Below are 18622 nucleotides of genomic sequence, written 5' to 3'. Positions count from 1 at the left end.
GCGGGCTGGCCCGAGGCTGAGCTAGTGGCCTGCTGCAGTGAGTGTCCTGGGCAAGCCGGAATTTTAAAGGGCTTTCGTGCATCCACACCTGACCTGACATTCTAGCCCCTTATGTGTGCCACTTCAGCTTTTCAGGGTGCCTTTGCAGAAGGGGCGTGTGTGTGTGTGTGTGTGTGTGTGTGTGTGTGTGTGTGTGCGCGCGCTGACCAGGTACTGAATTGTGCAATTGTGTGTATGTGCAGAAATTTTGCATTAAGGCAATACGTTACATTCCCCTTATTCAGTTGCTACAAGCCAGTGGTCTGTGAAGAATTCTCTCAGCTATGTAAAGAGAAGTTGGTACTGCAGTGCTATCTTGTGGCATATGCACCAAATCACACTCTCTGGCTCCAGAATAATTAGTCCAGCATAATGCTTGCCTCTGCCTTGCCCTCATACTCATGTGCCCGAACACTTTTGCAGTCTCCACTTCATCCAGAGAAGAAGGAACAGTACACAGCATGTTTTCACTGCCATGACTGCAATTACACATGCGTGTTTAAAAGGTAGTAAGGATTACATATATCTTCCTAAGTGAAGATTGATGTGCACAATTTGTAATGTTAAATATTGATTATCGTGGATACCCTTATAGATGCAGTGTAGAACGGATACTGCCCTATATACCCTGCAACACAGCACACACACCAAAGATTTTGGCCTGTCGTCATTTGCTGCTCACCCTCTACACTGTTATGAAAGGCGTCCTGGGACTTCACATCAGTATGTACCAGACTGCAGATCGTCTAGAATGAAGACCTCTGACGAAGCTATGTCATCTTTATGGAATGGTGCAGCACTGAGATGACCAGCACCTCCAACGAAAGCAGTATCCATCCAGAAAAGTGACGGGATTACCTGATGGAGGATGCTTTGGTAACATCACCAAGTATATACACATCATCACCTGGATCCCAGAGAGGAAATATCCAGACACTGTCCTTTACAGTAAATGCTTCAAAGGTGATTTCTGATAGATGAGCTATAAACAAGATTATTGGGCTTGCATTGCTGTGCAGCTCAGTAAACCTTCCTCACTCAATAAACTCAGAGCCAATGAGTGTGCTCCTGGGCCAGGTAGTCTATTTTTGTGCCACAATAATCATGACATGGAGGGAACCAGTGGCTACTTATCATGATGATGATATCCAGAAACCATATGCCACTGAATGCTGGGGCACAGGAGCAGAAAAATGCTACAGCATTTTTCTACCCATGTGCTTCCCTTAGGCAGCTGGTTGGTCGCTATCCAAACAATATGCTGGAATAGAAAGGCTTCTGGCATCATCCGGCAAGGTCAGTCTGGATCACAATATTTGTGGATCAATTTGCAGCTGGGTGGGTGTGTATGTTATTGTACTTATTATATCCTGGTTCTTTACTGAACAGCTAACCAATGGCTTCTGGGTGGTAGACCATTCAGGCATTTTAAGACAGCCAAATGTGCTTGTTTCTGGCAAAATAACCATACCATGTTTCTTCAGATCATTCTCTGGCCAATTTGCTGGTGCTTTGGAAATACATCTTCTCAAAAGCAAAACTAAATTATTCTTCCAGAGAATACTGACTGCTGCAACTTCTTTTCTCAAGTCTGCCTTTGAGACCCTAATGCGTTTCTGCTGAGTATGCATGTTACAAGCATCTATTGTGGGTCACGACCCACAGTGAGTTGCTGTGTCGTATCAACCCATGGTATGTGCTCTTAATAAATTAATAACACCACTACGAAAAAGTGCATAATCATCTTTTGATCAAAGCCATACTAGAAAAACCCTGAAAAAGCTTTAGTAAAGAAAAGTGCTCTGGGTTGTTTGTAGGGATGAATAGTGGGAAATGCTTTGGAATGAGAACAGTTATCATTTGAAATCAATGATTTTATTTCACATTTTGCTTTGGTTTCTCTATGTTCTTTTCATTTTGTCAACCCAAATCCTTTAGCACAGTCAAATTCATTACTTCCCATGGACCCAGAGCTGTGCAAACATCATGTGAAACGGACACCATCACAAATTATAAATACTTGTCCTCTGTCTCCATTGCTGCTGCAGCAGCCCTTAGCTGGGCATCCATTTTCTTGGGTGCATAGCAATGTTCAGCCATTACCTGGAACAGACCTCTTTTTGGACATTACTCATGCTCTGTAAGAATGGCTTTGGACCAGGTAATGGCTGTGCATATTACCAGTACTGAGATCCAAAAGAGGGGAAGGAAAAAGGGGCGTCTCATGGCATCCTCCTTCCAAACACACAGCCTTGAAATGGCTCAGCTGTGCCCGTAGGAGCTGGATCATGCCACTGGTTTGCAGTATCACACAACACCTCCACAGGGTTCTTTAAAGGGGAAAGGTTCAGCATGATATCCCATGTAACTTCCATGTCTATTTAGAGACCAACATTTGGCTTTCAGATCAAACACTGGAATGAAGTGAAGGACCTACCTGAACTACTCTCTCAAGAGATATGGAGGGACAAAGATAAACTTTTAATAATGCCAATCGGAGGGAGATTTTGGAACTTGCCTCATTCCTTGTTTATGATCGAAAATAATCAAAGTAAACAACATATTTATAACACAGAAGGTAGTATAACTAATTTCTGGAAATGTTTTTAAATTAGGTAAGACTTCCTGCTCTATCTGTGTTTAAATTCACTTTATTAAAGGAATGTATCTAGATGTATTTCCTATAGTATCTTCCCCTTCTCTCAGGCATGCTTTGAACTGATCTCCGAGGAAGGAAGTACACTACATCTTTCAGGCCAAAGATGGGAGACAAGCTGAAGATGCCTCAGACTATCCAGTTTAAGATAGACATCTGTTTCTCTCAAAGCAACAGTTCACATCTTTTTCTCTGCCAATTTCTTATTGTTCCAACTTGCAGCTCATTTCACTTGCTTCAAGCAAACTTCGTTTTTCCACAGACTTAGCAGTCCTTAATATTCTGTTTATACTGTATAAAATTCTGTCTTCCAGATGTCTCTCTCTCCTCCTCTGTTAGACCGGTGCCAGGTCCTTGTAATAAATGTTCCATTCGGTCTTCCTCATAGTCATGCTTCCTCTGTTCATGTTGGAATTTTTACAAAAAGGGAAACAGTCGCTTCTTTAGGATATAAAGCACAGTGGCTAAGAACAAGGCAAGGGCAAGAAAGATGAGCAGTTTATCTGTCAGTTCCCTGCGGTTATACTTTGTTATGAGTTTTCGTCCCAATTGTATTGTCCCAGACATGGATCTGAATTCCTCATTGGCATCCACAATGGTTCGTGAAGAATTAACTGAAAGAGAAAATGTACATTTCACCTCAGAGTGCTTCAAAACATCTAGAGAAAACTCTCTCTCTCTCTCTCTCACACACACACACACACACACACACACAAACACACAGAGTGAGTGTTCTATCTGGAACTTGTAAAAAACAAAAACAAAATGCTAAATAACTTGGCTCAAAGCCTAGATAGTAGGCTGTAGAACATTAATATTTGACAAAAGATCAGAGCATGTCAGACAGAGGCAACTTTTGCTATCCAGTGAAAGATCTCTTACATTGCACTGTCTTATGGAAATGTCCTATTCTTGGAAGACAAAAGTTAGAGTTGGCTTAGGGGCAAGAGAAATTAGTCATGCTAATTAAAAATCACACCTCAGCCAATATAACACAACAACACTAATGATTTTAGAGCAAAAAATGGTAGCTCACAGACAAAACGATGAAACAGTGCAAACAAACAGAAATAATTAAAAGAGCAGGATGCCAAAATGACTATGCCTTTTTCAGTAAGAGTAAGCCCAGCATGACTAAAAGGCGATTGGAAAGTCCAAGTCTTTAAGGCAGGGAGGGACCAATGGCAAAGACATACTTGGCAACAGGAGCAGATGTGGATTTAGGGTCCCGACAGGATACCATTGTCTGTACACAATGTTGAAGTTACTTGCTAACAGGCTTGGTGAGATTTTGTAATACAGTGGATTCAACACCGAATTTCAGTTTTTCATCCACTATTCATTTGGAGCAGTGAAAAACAGTTTCAAATGAAAGTGCAGCTTACTATGCTACAATTCTGGCACATTTCCAAACAAATCTGGAGAAATAAGATTAGCTTGTGGATCCAAGATCTGTTCAGTGTTTGCAATAGAAAAACACAGCCTTCCCCTGCCACATAAGAGCTGGCTGATGTCCAGTGCAAGCAGACAGGGCCTTTTCACCACCACCCCCAGTTGCCGTCTCTGGCAACACGCAAAACATTTTCTAAGTGGGCATCTGTACCAATGAAATGCATCATTCTTCTGTTACAGATTTTTGAGGTAATTTAAAACATGCACACACATGCTCTAATATCAAAACATTCAGAAGTGGGCAGTGAAGGTAAATTTCTATATAGTCCCCAAATTGTACTTGCAAATATCCTTTGCTTGGAATGGAACGTCATAAAAAGCAATCACATTGTTGTGCTACTTCATCTTCCATTCACAGAGAAAGCTCCATCATCCACATCATACAGGAAAGATGGAAGCTGTTTTTCCTGGTAAGCGGCAATGCTGAACTTCCCACAGATGTATTACTCATTGCAATGACTTCTCCACCATTTCATGCAACAGTAACCTTTTGACAGTTGATCAAATACAGCTGGCTTTTTCAAAACAAGTGGCCTTTGCTAGCTCCACCTCAACCAAACAGATGCTAGGGGACAGATCCACTGCCAAAACTATCACTTAATGGGAAAGGAAGCATATCATGAGAAGTTGCACACAGTCACCAGGTCTGGAAGAGACAGAAGAAAGGAGGAAAACACTGTATTACTTAATCCACCTCTATTTCTCCAGCGAAGCAAAGGTAGAAGGTTCTGCTGGTCCACTTCTGACTTCTGAACAACCCGCTGACATCCAATTTTGACACTGCACTTGATATATACGTTTCCAGAAAAACCTCAAGCCAAGTTCTAGCTTTCTAGGCAAAGCTGAGGTCCTTTTGGAACAGCTCTGGGACTGGATTTGCACTAGATTTGTGACAGCAGTGAAAGGGGGTGGAATTAACACTTTGCATTTTCTGTGTTATTACTTGTAACTTGACAATGCTTTAAATATGTTGCTACCTTCCCAAGAACTCCTAAGACTGGGCAATTTAAGTTTGACTCATTTGATTTGCTATTAATAATACAGATGTACAAAAGCCTGGGTAAAACATGGTAGGTTTTTATTTTTTTTACTTATCCTGCATTGTCCAATATATTCTAGTAACACTTCAGATGCACTTATCTACAAGCCATCTTTTATACTAGTGAGGCAGCTGAGTATTAATCATACACAACCTCTGTCAGCTTAAATTACAGCAAATCTGGATTTACTTTCTTAGAGTGGATTTTATGTACATCCAAATGGCCCTTAGACCAGTTCTCTCCAAACTATGTTCTGGGAAACCTTGGGATGCCCAGAAAGCTCAGTGGGTGACCCCCAACAAGAGGATTAGTAAAGCCAGCTGGCCCAGTACTGCTGATGTTCCTAGTGAAGTACAGCTGTAGGGAACTGTTGTGTGTGTTGTTGATGGATCCCCATCCTCTCTGGCCGAACAAGCTCTGGAAGGCATTTCACATGTACCATGCATAGACCTGATAACACCCCCCCCCCCCGTCTCAAAATCCTCTGCAGTGCAGATGTGCAAGCATTCCCTGACAGGAGACAAAATAATGGGGAAGGGTTCCCTAAAGCAGGGGTCCCCAACCCCTGGGTCACACAGCAGGAATTGAGCAGAGGGCGAGCGAGCGAGCGAAGCTTCAGCTGTATTTGCAGCCTCTCCCCAGTGCTAGCATCTCTGGGGAGCGGCTGCAAACACAGGTTATCATCAGGGCCCTTCTGACCTCGAGAGGAGGAGGGAGCAGTGGTGGCAGGGGCGGTGGCAGCAGAGCTGGGCGGCAAGTGCCATGGAGCAGCCGGGGAGGGCGCATGTGAGCCGCAAGGGAACTGGGAAGCAGGTAAGGACTGGGCTGCAGGTTGGAGGAAGGCTCCCACTACTTCTGTAACGGTGAGTTGCATAGTTATGTCATTATATATTACAATGTAATAATCATAGAAATATTGTGCGCAATAAATGTAATGCGCTGGAATCATCCCAAAACCGGTCCGTGGAAAAACCGTCTTCCATGAAACCGGTCCATAGTGCGAACAAGATGCGAAATTAGCTGAGTCGGTATTTCAGCACATTGCTAATCATAGTAAACATCTGGAAATCTCAGAAAAACTAGTCTCAGGACTTCAGTTTCAGATCTGGGGTTCAACTAGATGGCAATGAGGCTGACAGGTTTGGAAACTGAAGTCCTGAAAGTTGTTCATCTTTGACCCATAAAAAAGGCATTTTGTACTTGCTACAAATACTAGAGTACAAAATACATCGTCATTTATCCAGAGAGACTGACAGAAACCAAGACAAATTACATCAATAATTTAAATCAGCAATACATGCATCAATTCAAATCTCATTTTAAACAAGTTTCCTATAGAAGCCTGTTCATAGTTTTCCACAGAATGGTGCAAATCTTTTTACCAAGCCATCTTTAGTTGTAAAATAGACTATAATTGTTATCAGATTACATTTCTATACTGCTCATAGCCAAAGCTCTCTGGTCATTTCACAACATTTAAGTATCCCATCCAGATTTTAACCAGGCTCAATCTTGCTTGGCTTGGCAAGATTAGGCATGATCTGGCACTTCAGGCCATATGGAAGTTACTATTCTACTTTCAATTTTGCCAGCAGACTTGGTAAGAATGCATCTCTTTGAACAAATTCATACACCATGGCTATAAATAATGGATTAACAAACACAATTTGCATCATCATCATCATCATCATCATCATCATCATCTATTTCATTTATTTCATTTCAGCTCTCTGAGCATTTACTGGGTGCATTCCATGGCCATTTGTAACATTCAACCCCAGATCGATCCAACGGGAGGTTGCTGGATGACATCTGAACCTGGACACTACAAATTAATTGTATTAAAAATTCTAGAATTAACCTACAATTAGCACTTGAATATCAAAGAATATTTTTTAAAAGGGCTGAATATTCAAGATGGCTGCAGAATGTGCCCAGAAGTTGCTAAGGCAAAGCACAAATTAAATAGCCCATAATTTACTGCCATTACAGGAAAACAGCCCTTTTGCCTCACTGTTTATTACATGTTTTCTATATTTTTTTACCTGTCCTGCATCTATCACTACTTGAAATTAACAATACAGTCCTATTCACATCTCCAGCAAAGTTCAGCAAGGCTTACTTCCAGGTAAGTGGGTAGAGGATTGCAGCCTTAACATGGGAATGCAGGCACAGGAAAGCTGGATAATTCTTGTATTTTCATTTGTTTATTTCTATTTCACTCCCCATCCAAAGCTTTCTGGGCAGTTTACACAGTCCACAGAAACAGATGATGAAAGTCCAATAAAAATCATAAAATCAGGAAAAAAATTAAACAGCTAAAAACAGATAATGAAATCAGACAGTAACAAGGAGAGAGAGAGAGGGAGAGAGAGAGAGAGAAACTATGCAAAACACAGAGTTTTCTGTTTCTTTCTAATGTTACTCCTTCCTCTTTCACTCTATCTTGGTCCAGCCTTGTCCAAAAACAAAATGGCCAGAACTGATAGGTCAATAGAAGAACTGACAGTTACTGGACAGGAAAAAATATTACATTGGATTTATATTTTATCTGAGCTTTGGGATTTTTAAAGCATTATATTTTTGTAAATTGTACTGGGCAGTTTAAGTTTAAAGTTTAAGTTTAGGTTTAAATTGTACTGGATGAATCACAAGTTGGAATTAAGATTGCCAGGAGAAATATCAACAACCTCAGATAATGCAGATGATACCACTCTAATGGCAGAAAGTGAAGAGGAACTAAAGAGCCTCTTGTTGTAGGTGAAGGAGGAGAGAGCAAAAATTGGCTTGAAACTCAGCATTAAGAAAACTAAGATCATGGCATCTGGTCGTATCACTTCCTGGCAAATAGATGGGGAAGAAATGGAGGTAGTGACAGATTTTATTTTCCTGGGCTCCAAGATCACTGCAGATCGGGACTGCAGCCAAGAAATTAAAAGACGCTTGCTCCTGGGGAGGAAAGCTATGGCAAATCTAGACAGCATACTAAAAAGCAGAGACATCACCCTGCCAACAAAAGTGCATATAGTCAAGGCTATAGTCTTCCCAGTTGCAATGTATGGCTGTGAAAATTGTACCATAAGGAAGGCTGAGCACGGAAGAATTGAGGCCTTTGAATTGTGGTGCTGGAGGAGACTCCTGTGAGTCCCTTGGACTGCTAGGCGATCAAACCAGACAGGCCTAGAGGAGATCAACCCTGACTGCTCTTCAGAAGGTCAGATAGTGAAGATGAAACTCAAATACTTTGGCCACCTAATGAGAAGGAAGGACTCCCTGGAGAAGAGCCTAATGCTGGGAAGAGCCTAATGCCCCTAAATGGCAGGGGCAACTTTGCCTTACTAGCTGGAACACCTCCAAGAGGGAGGGGAATGGCTGGATAGCTTGCAACCTAGCCTCTCCATTATCCTTCCTCCCTCCCACCCACCCAGGAAGTCACTTTCCCAACCTCAGAGAGCAATGGTATGGTTCCTGCCGCACTGGCTATGGGAAGATGGAGGGTTCAGAGCTCTGATTGCCACTCCTGAAGGCGTATGTTGGATCTGGGAATCCAAACTATACCCAAACCCAAACTACCCTTGGGCACTGTCTAAGCGCCATAAGACTGCAGCCGAAGTTTAGGTTTAGCATGTTTCTAGTGAAGTACAATTGTAACTATCTCATGTTTTATGGGGAGAGATTTAGTATTTTAATTATGATTTTAAAAAACCAAAACCAAAATACAATCTATTTTTTTAAAAACTCTGATGTAAATAAACAGGGTTTTTTTCCCCCAAATTATGGATTTTTATTTGCCCAGTCATGTCCCATGGGCACAGGCATGTATGGAATGCTAGTTATTGTTAGGGATTCTTGTGCATTGGTGGAGCACACTCCTTGCATAATAGGGGCTCTTTCTGCAGCCCATGGTGTCTCTAACTAAAAGGATTTCAGGAAGCAGAGCACAGCGGCCTTCTGTCTGTGAGCCGAGGGAGTTGCTGGCAGCTGGAGTAAAAAGGCCAGGGCTAGATGTTCACGTATCTTCTTTTGGAATGCAGCTTCCCCTGCACTCATGATTTCTGCATTACCTTAAAGTGAAGAACCACAGTTGGACTGTGTGTGTCCTTCATAATTTGTGGTCGGTGTGTCATTTACATGTGGATACCAACAGTGTACCTACTGCTGTTTTTACTGCTTCACTTGTGAACCCTGAGCCAAAATGTATTGCATTTCTAATCAGTATGTATACCTAGTATCAGTATTATTATTACACTGCATTTATATTCCACCTTTCCCCTCTTATAAGGAACCCGAGGCAGCTTGCATAGCTCCATTTCATCCTCACAACAACAACCCTGTGAGGTAGGCTAGGCTGAGAGTTTGTTACTGGCCAACAGCCACCAGTGAGCTTCCTGGCAAGTGGGGACTAGACTCCAGTCCTTCTGAGTCCTCAACACTCTGGCCACCAGACATTCCTTATTGCATCCTAGGATTGTAATATTCATAGCACAATACAGTACTATAATGTTTTTTCAAGATGTCTGATTACAGATCCCCAAAGACAAGAGGGGTGCAAGAAGAGCAAAGCTCAGAGACTGCAGCCTAAGCAGCTGAGCATCTGCACAGTCTTTGAAAATAACAGCTTTCTGAACTTCAGTCAAGTCTGGGTGCTCTCAGGGCCTCCTGGTTTCTGACACTGACAATTCCAGCACAATTATGAGGCACTCTGAAAATGTGCGCCACAAACACACTGAGCACAGCATCCTCCTTTTATTTCAACCAGACTTAACCCAGGCAAAAGACACCTGGTGGATTTGCCCCCCCAATATTTTTGTAAATGGAAAAAACAAAATGTTGTCACAGCACATACAGTTCTAATTGAGACCAATGGATGCCTGGAGCCAAGAGGTATAATATGAAGGTTCCTATACCATCCCTTGCTTGTGCCAAATGGCTTTCCTCTCTCTGCTTTTGGAGCCTATGCCTGAAAGACCATTCCTCTAACTGACAGATTCTGCAGGTCTTAGCAGTAAAGTAGCAATAATTCATTCAATCACGAGATACTGAGGGTGGCAGGGCAGGGGGGGGGATCCAGAGAATCATGAGTGAGGAAAGGCACTTCAGCTTGCATAAGGCAGTGTCGCCAAATTCTCCTGATTTCTGCATCTCACTGCCACCACTCGCAACCACCACACATCATCCCAGAGGATCACTCAGTCCTCAAGAGTAGTTGGAGAGGTGGGATATAGATCATGCAATTCAGGAAAGCCCCACTGTAATCAATCACTACACAAGCAGAGTTCCACTCATCTACTTCTGGATTACTTGCTTACTTACCTAGGGTTTGCATGGTCTCCTCGTTTTGCTGGACCTGCTGAGACATCATCCTGCTAATACCCATCAGGCTTTCTGTGATATTACTGGCCCCTTCTGCTAAGCTTTCCTTTGTAGTTTTTCTAAAAGATAAAAGGAAATGAAAACGAATTTAGATTCTTTATCAAGGCATTTCAAAGGCCAGGAGGAGTAGAGAGATGGAACTACCAGAGCAATATCTGAATATGCATTCATGGTAGATATTTTTTTTACTCTGCTCTATTTCAAGATTAAATATAACATTAGAGGTTTCTGCCAATTTTCGGAACCACTGATATTTAAACATCATGTTTAATTTTAATCGGTTTAATTTTTAAAAAAATATATTAAATAATTTAATTTATACATTGCTAATTTATAACAATATAAACACTTTTATCCTAGCATCATTTTCAAAATGATCATTGGGCTGCAGGGATGCGATTAAAATATAACCAATATATTTTATGTCTAATGTTTTATGTCTATTGACCATTCTTCATCAATATGTCTAACTCATACTATAGTACAAAAACTCATACTATAACACAAAAACAACATACTATAGTACAAAAACAAGACACCATGATGAAGAACCTGTTTCTGCAACAGCATCTAGCTCAGTTTAATGTTTAATTACCAAGGTCCCATTTTTGCTCTGCCATGTAAATCACAGCCTGATTTGTACCCTAAAACTTTTTTAGTATCTTCCAGTTGAAAATTAATACCCAAACTAGGAAGAACCTGAACACCTCCTGTCCTTATCACTATACATAAAAAAATGTAGCATTCAAGAATATATTGTAAACTGGTCATAACGTAATCTGCAGAGCAGCTAAAATAGCATTCCTGATGCTGTAATCTTACACCAGCTTGCCTGACAGCAGACCCATTAACTCAGTGGGTCTTACTTTTGAAAAGACATATGTGGGATTGTGCTGACCAGAGTCCCAAAAATGTAAACTTCATAGCTAGTAAAGTAACTTCTACTAGATACACTTCCCAAAATGGCCTGGATAATCCATGTGAGGATACAAAGAAATCAGGGAGTGAGAATAGAGGGCAAGGGCTGGGAGAATGGAGGAAGGAAGGACAGACAGACTTGACCTTCTTAACTCATCAACAGCATCTCAAAGCTGTCCACAAATGAGAATGGAGCACAGAGGAGGATCCATATAGGACTGAAATGAATAACAATAATAATCCAAATGATTGACCTGGTTCCCACATAATTACATAACATTGTTGTAAGCCGCCCCGAGGCTTCAGCGAATGGGGCGGCATAAAAATGCTTTACTTAATAAATAAATAAATAAATAACATTGCATATTAATCAACCCCGGATTTTCAAGGTTGCATGCCACTGCTGTTTTGAATATACAATCTCCAATTGGTCTTAGCTTAACTTTGGATTACTAAATCCACAAATCAGCCACAGTTCTGGGGCTCACATGCCCTGGAGCAACCTACAATCAGGTCAATTGGAGGTTATATATTTAAACAGATAGATGCACATGTACAGCATATCATGGAATTCACCACTATTATGTGTGAATGGCTTTTCTGAATGTAAAAGAAGCCGTGTAAATTATGATGGCCCATAAAGGCAAAGGTTTCCCCTTGACGTTAAGTCATGACTGACTCTAGGGGGCAGTGCTCATCTCTGTTTCCTAGCTGAGGGAGCCAGCGTTTGTCCGCAGACAGTCTCCGTGGTCATGTGGCCGGCATGACTAAACACCGAAGTGCACGCAACGCTGTTACCTTCCCACCAAAGTGGTACCTCTCTATCTACTTGCATTTGCATGCTTTCGAACTGCAAGGTTGGCAGGAGCTGAGACAGAGTATGGGAGCTCACCCCGTTGTGCATATTCGAACCGGTGACCTTTCAATCAACCAGCCCAGCAGCACAGCAGTTTAAACCACCTGCATCCCTATGATGGCCCATAGAACTTCAGAAGGCGAACTAGTCAGAAAGGGTTTGGGAATGCTCATTTCAACGTCAGCTGACTAGATCCTGCCAAAGAATTATTGTGTACCTTTGTCGTAAAGGATCTCCTCCTCGCAGCAGTTCATCTTTCTCAGCATTGTCAATAGCAATTTTACAAGCTAAGTTCGCCTTCCTCCAGGCTGTCTGATTGCTGAAATTATTAATAAACTGAAATTTAGGGCAATGGTGACCACCACAACAAAAACAAATATATTTGCTTGTATTACATACAACACAACTGAGATAACTGATAGCATGCAAATGAGATACCATGTTATCCTTTGACATAATTAACAATAATCATTAGCCTATACAGCTGCATTATGCATTGTCCTTACCTATATATTCTCCACTGTTATCCTAGCATCTTAACAACATTTTTGATTAGTGATCCATTTAGCAATAAAAAAGCATGAAAAGAAATGAATCACAGTTCATCTCATCCTCTGCAGAATTGCTAGGGACTCTCAGAGCTCTGGAATTATACTTCCAATCAACAGGTCAGCAGTCTTTAAAAAGCTGTAAGTCAATGCTAATTTTAGTAGTAGCATGTTTTACAGAAGAACTGTTTCTACAATAAAAAGAAAGAAAATGTAGTGTAATCCTGTACCTAGTTACCTTACAGAAACCCCCACGGAACGTTTGGGGTTCACATCTGAGTAGTGAGTTCTAGAGTCTGTGTTGTCAATCCACTCTACAGATTCTCACAGACAACAGGCTGTGCTTTGGCCTCAACAGTGTGGGAGCAGAGATGACGGGGGAAGGGAGCCCCACAGTTAAATTACATGGGGACTGTAGACATAAAGCTGCTGTAACTTGATTGCTCTAGTTGCTTACTCACCAGCCCTTCCAATTCCCCAATCGTCCGATTTCACAGGGCTCTATTTTAACCTTTATTAGTTTGTGAAAATGCTATTTTGGGAATATTATGTGCTAGAAATCCCCACCACCACCACCCCAATAAACAAACAGGCCACAAGCCAGCTAATGTCAAGCAATCTCATTTACTGCTATGGGAGAAATTTTAAGCACACATCTCTTACACTGAAAAGAGCATGTAATAATTGTTCCACATCTTGTTTATAGAAAGGCCTATGCAAATGTTTACTTTTAGATTTAAAGTAAAAAAAAAGTGTTCATTGAATAGACAGAAGAAACAATAATCATGCCAAAGTATAGCTGGTCATATAATGCTTTCTCACATTCACTGGTGCTGCAGGTGCAATTACACAATTGTATACATCAGCTGTTTTTAAAGTTCTTCATAGCTAGTGCATAATTAGGTCTATGATCTTTATTTAAGTGACAACCATCATACAACTTTTCTTTGAGAAGTATCTAGAATTGTCTGTAGGAAAAAAAGAGTCAAAACATAAAATCCATCCATTCTTATATGGAGGGGTGGCAACAGCATTTCCTGGGCTCAGAAAAGTACCAGCTCTTTGGTCTTGGCTGCCACAAATAAGAAATGTGACCCAGTAGACTGAGAATAACAGATAAAATGGATTCTATTTATGATCACAGCAATTATCCCAATGTGAAGGGGAGCAGAGGCTATGGGTGGAACAACAGAATATCAGCTTGATTTGACAGTAGCTTCTATAATACACTCTCTTCTAGGGGGCTTATTCTGTTTGGACAAAGCTGTTTGTCTTGCATTATGAATGGCTTCCAGGGAAAAAAAGCTTCTATTCAAAACACAATGCTTACAGTTTTACTGACCTGAGCATTTGCTTCTTATGGTTCTCTACTTCTTGAAGCAAAATTTGCTTTTCTGATTCTTTATCTTGTTCCTTGGCCATCTGTTCAAGTTCCTAACAGATCCATAAATATCAGACACACGTTATTTTTAACCATTAATTTTTGCATAAAAAACAGGCACATAACAAGCAGACTGCAATCCAACACCTATTGAGCTGGAAATAAGCCCCACTGAATTCAACATGACTGACTTCTGAGTAGACATGTATAACAGTAGACATGTATAACATTAGACTTCTGAGTAGTTGTGTATAACCATTGTAAAAATGATTTATTCTTTATTACCTTTTAAACAACCTGCACACCCCAACATTTTCTGTCCTGCTAAAACTCTCATTAACTTGCTTCCAGCTGGTGAGTAAACATAAAGTATGAGAAAGGTGGGTATAATTCCCCACCCTAACCAGATGTAACCTCTTTCTAAACCACTAATGCATAAAAGAAGAGGGTTTATAATACAGCACTGAGCTTTATTGCATAGCCTGTCCTATTTCTACTCAGTCACAACTTTATAGCCAGGTCAAGAGCCGTGGGTTGTCCTTATAACCCTGTCTGCCTAGCCCTAGAGAATAGGTATCACTGCTTGGGTCTTGTATTATCTTGTTGCCTGGCTCTCTGAGCAGGGTGTCTGCTGTTGTTTGTTTGGTGGAGCTTGGAGCACAAAGGAAAAGTGGACTGTGGAGTCCTTAAGTCTGTGCAGTCAACTTCATCATGTAATGGTTCTTGTGTGCATGTGTGTGAGACAGCTTAGAGCTTCACAGTAGGTCTAAGAAGATCAGTAAATACAGATGCAGCAAAAGGTCACAGCCATCCTTCCCAAGGAAACAACTCTAATACAAATACAGAATTATTATCGGAAACCAGGCACCCATTGGTGCTCTTATGATCTAAGTTTACTAGCAGAGGATTAAATTAAATTAAGCAGCATACACATCTGAAGAAGTCTTTTTGACTATATAAAATATATATGAAAGTGAAAGTGGCATTTGTAAGACTATGCAATTGTTAATTCCTTTGAGAGGTATTTTGGTGGAATCCAACTGGCATGTTCTGCTTCCTTCAGTATAGTCAATGTATACAAATCAGGTCTCTCTTCAGAAATATCACAAACCTCTGAAGCCCTTATTTATACCAGTCTTGTATTTAAATGTTAGCCTTGTAGATACAGGCAACAGAGAACTGCATAGAGGTGATTAAGCGAGCAAGTACAGGAGAGAGAGAGGACTCTGTCCCTCCTCTGCACTCAACAGAGAAAACAAGTCAGTTGCCTGAGAAGGAAAACATCCTCCTCATATAACAGAGACATGCAGCAGCCCCTGCAGGAGAGCTGGAGTGCTTTATCCCTTCTCTGCCAGCCCCAGCAGGCTTGTAGAAACTTCTGTGCACTTATTTACAAAGCTGATTTACACAAGGACGGTGTAATATTCCTCACCTGTATTCTAAGCCGTAAATGCTGAAATTTTTCCTTTACTTTGGCATTCAGTTCTGTAAGCACACTTAAAGGCCCCAAACAATCCCGGATATCCTAAAAGAAATAAACAAGCAATGTACAATACTTTGTTGCACTCATTTTCTCTTAGATCACATGTATTGCCAGCTTGATCTTCAAAATGCTTATGGGGAGCAAGTACAGCCATTTTTCTCCCTCTCTTACAACCTTCCCTATTACCTGGGTTTATCCCATGAAGCTGATTGGTGGGAGATTCAAGACAGATAAAAGAATGAACGTCTGCACACAGCACAGTTACACTATGGAATTCACTTTCAGAAAATGGGTTCAGAGAAATCCATGGAATAAAGGCTATCACTAGCTATACATCCTGATGGCCATATACTGTCTCCAATATCACAGGTGGCCTGTCTAGGTACACGAGGGAGGGTACCACTGTACCACATGTCCCATTTGTAGGTATCCTGTGGGAAGTTAGTTGGCTGCTGTGTGAACAGAATGCTGGATTAGATGGGCTGCTGGTCTGATCCAGCTTGGCTTTTCTTATGTTCATGCAAAGCTTTCAAAGGGAGTAGCTACTACACCAGTAGGACATTTAAAAAATAATATAATCTTAAAATATGTTAAAGTAATAGGAATAAAAATATGTGTACCCCATTTGGGTACATCATCAAGTAGATCCCAAGTTTGCAATCCCTAATACAGAAAAAGAAGATATCTAAGTAATAAAACTTCATTGTTTTTTGATATTTTTATTGTAAAAGTAAAAGAAAAGAGGGCATCATAAAACTAAAAGGATATTTGGCATTATATTTGAGAAATTAATGCATCAGTATCTGGTTAGCTGGAAGTAGCTGCAATTCTCAGGGAGTTCTCAAGGTGCTCATCATATATTTTGGTTCTAATTTTACTCTTAGTGTACTTCATTCTTGAAAATAGTTGCTCACAAATGGAAGCCACACACTGCCGTAAAACTGCAGCCACACATGCATACAAATAGTGAGACCATATGTATGTTTTTTATGTGACATTACAACATGACGTTGTCGTCTACAAAGTTCACACTCGAGAACCACACAATCAAGTTACCAAAAAAAATAAAATCAATCTCATTATGTTTGAAACAGGTTACGATTCTGTGTTGGGCTTATTCACAGCCATCCTGGGCTGCAGGTTGGACACTCCTGGTTTAGGAGAAGACTTCTATCATTGTTATGTCCAACTCCTGTGTGGGACCACCTTCTCTGTATGTAGCATAAGAAGTGGTTCCCTCTGCTTTGGAAACCAGGGAAACCTGACACTCTAGGGGAAAAAACTGAACTCAGAAAGAAAAACGTGGGAGCAGAGACCATGCCACAATGAAGCATATACAAATTAAACTGCTGTACATATCTATATAAACAACTCATGCAGTTGCCAAGCCACCCAGAAAATTGCAGTCATGCCAAGTGTGTACTGTGATAGTAGAAATATTTTTTAAATGAATAAGTAATTGATTATACCGGAAGGCTACCATGGCAACATCATCTTCTAGCCTGCTAACCACAGGAACAGACAAGAACCAGTGCTCAAGAAAGAACCATGGCTAAAGCAGTAGCTTGAGTAAGTCTCAAAGACTGCTATCTCTTAACTACTCTGATGATCTGTAGACAATCTTCTCACACAGCTGCGTTCCAGGAGAATCCTTCACCATCAGAGACACATCAGGGATCTGTTATCTTTACCAATGGCACAAAAAGAGAATTTCAAAGCGGTGCAGCTTTCCTTATCGTGCTGGAGTAATTATGAGAGAAGCTGCATTTACAGGATCCTTTCAAGAGCAAGGGCACCCGTCCAGGTCTAGGACTGGCAGCCCTACAGCTGAAAGTGTGGGAAAAACTACTTCTCGAGGAGGAGGCTTCTAATCTACCAGAGAAGGAACGACAGTGTCTTCAGGAATGACTCAGGAAAACACATCTGGGGGCAAGATCACGCCCTTTGTGTAGCAGAAGCCTCCGCGGGCCAGAGCCCACTTCTGTCTGACGCAGTCCGTTCCCCATTCAGAGGCCACAAGACCCTTCACAGTTTGGCTGAGAACAGGCTGGCAAAACCAGAGTGGCAGAGGGGGCATGCTAAGGAAGGGCGGAAACGACGTGGGGAGTAAAAGGCAAGCGCACGGCGTTCGCCCGGTTCATTAACCGGGACGCGAAGCAAGATCGTACCTGCACCGCCGCTTTGATCTCCAGATCAAATTTAACAATCTCTTGATTGCAAACCCGGACCGGCACGTCACCGGCAGCCGCCATCCTGGACGAACTACGGCAACCGAGAAGGGACGCGAGCGGCTCTCGGAGCTCCCGCCGCCGCCCCGCCCTCGAGGCGGCGCCCGCGCCACGCAGGGAAGCGGGTCCTTCGCCTCTCCCAGCCTGGCCGGGCTGCCTGCTGGTCCAGCCTCGGCTGCGTGGCAGCAGGGAGGAGAAACTCGTCTTCTGGCACCTGCCTGTCTATTAAACGTACCTCGCTGTGTTTATTTCATTTTTATACCGCCGAGGCTTTCTAGGCGGGTCACAAAAGTTAAAAACACACAGACGAGGGGAAGAAAATAACATAAAACAATAAAACCGCATCGCGATTGTATCTGAATCAACGCAGTGGTAGAGCAGCAGTAAAGGATAAAATGCAATATTAAAACTAAGTTGAAAGGTAACTTTTAAGCAGGTAACTGCTTAAAAGTTCAGTTTGAATGTTAGAACAGGTGACTGTTAAAAGTGCTGGGAAAATAGGGTTTTTATCTGGCGTGAAAAAGAATACAGAGCAGAATACTCTTTCCTCTTTCGACACGTGTTACGTATACATACACTTACCAATTAACTCGTCATAAACGTGAAAAAGTGGGTCCTAAGTCCAGAAAAGCTGGAGCCATGATAAAT

At 41.6% G+C, this 18622-nt stretch overlaps 1 protein-coding gene across 1 annotated transcript; it reads right to left on the bottom strand.

Annotated features, from left to right (window-relative positions):
- Positions 1-2674: 2674 nt before the first annotated feature.
- On the bottom strand, positions 2675-18020 carry BNIP1 (BCL2 interacting protein 1). Its single transcript, XM_044454542.1, has 6 exons — positions 17915-18020; positions 15696-15788; positions 14225-14316; positions 12552-12653; positions 10501-10619; positions 2675-3309 (listed from the first exon to the last, which is right to left on the bottom strand). Exons 1-6 carry the CDS (start codon positions 17996-17998, stop codon positions 3113-3115), a joined length of 687 nt encoding a protein of 228 aa, XP_044310477.1. The 5' UTR covers positions 17999-18020; the 3' UTR covers positions 2675-3112.
- Positions 18021-18622: the final 602 nt, after the last annotated feature.

The sequence above is a fragment of the Varanus komodoensis genome, unplaced genomic scaffold (genome assembly GCF_004798865.1).
Source record: "Varanus komodoensis strain SLA01 unplaced genomic scaffold, ASM479886v1 scaffold7_3, whole genome shotgun sequence".
NCBI classification, from domain to species: domain Eukaryota; kingdom Metazoa; phylum Chordata; class Lepidosauria; order Squamata; family Varanidae; genus Varanus; species Varanus komodoensis.
This window is presented reverse-complemented; position numbering and strand designations above follow the sequence as displayed.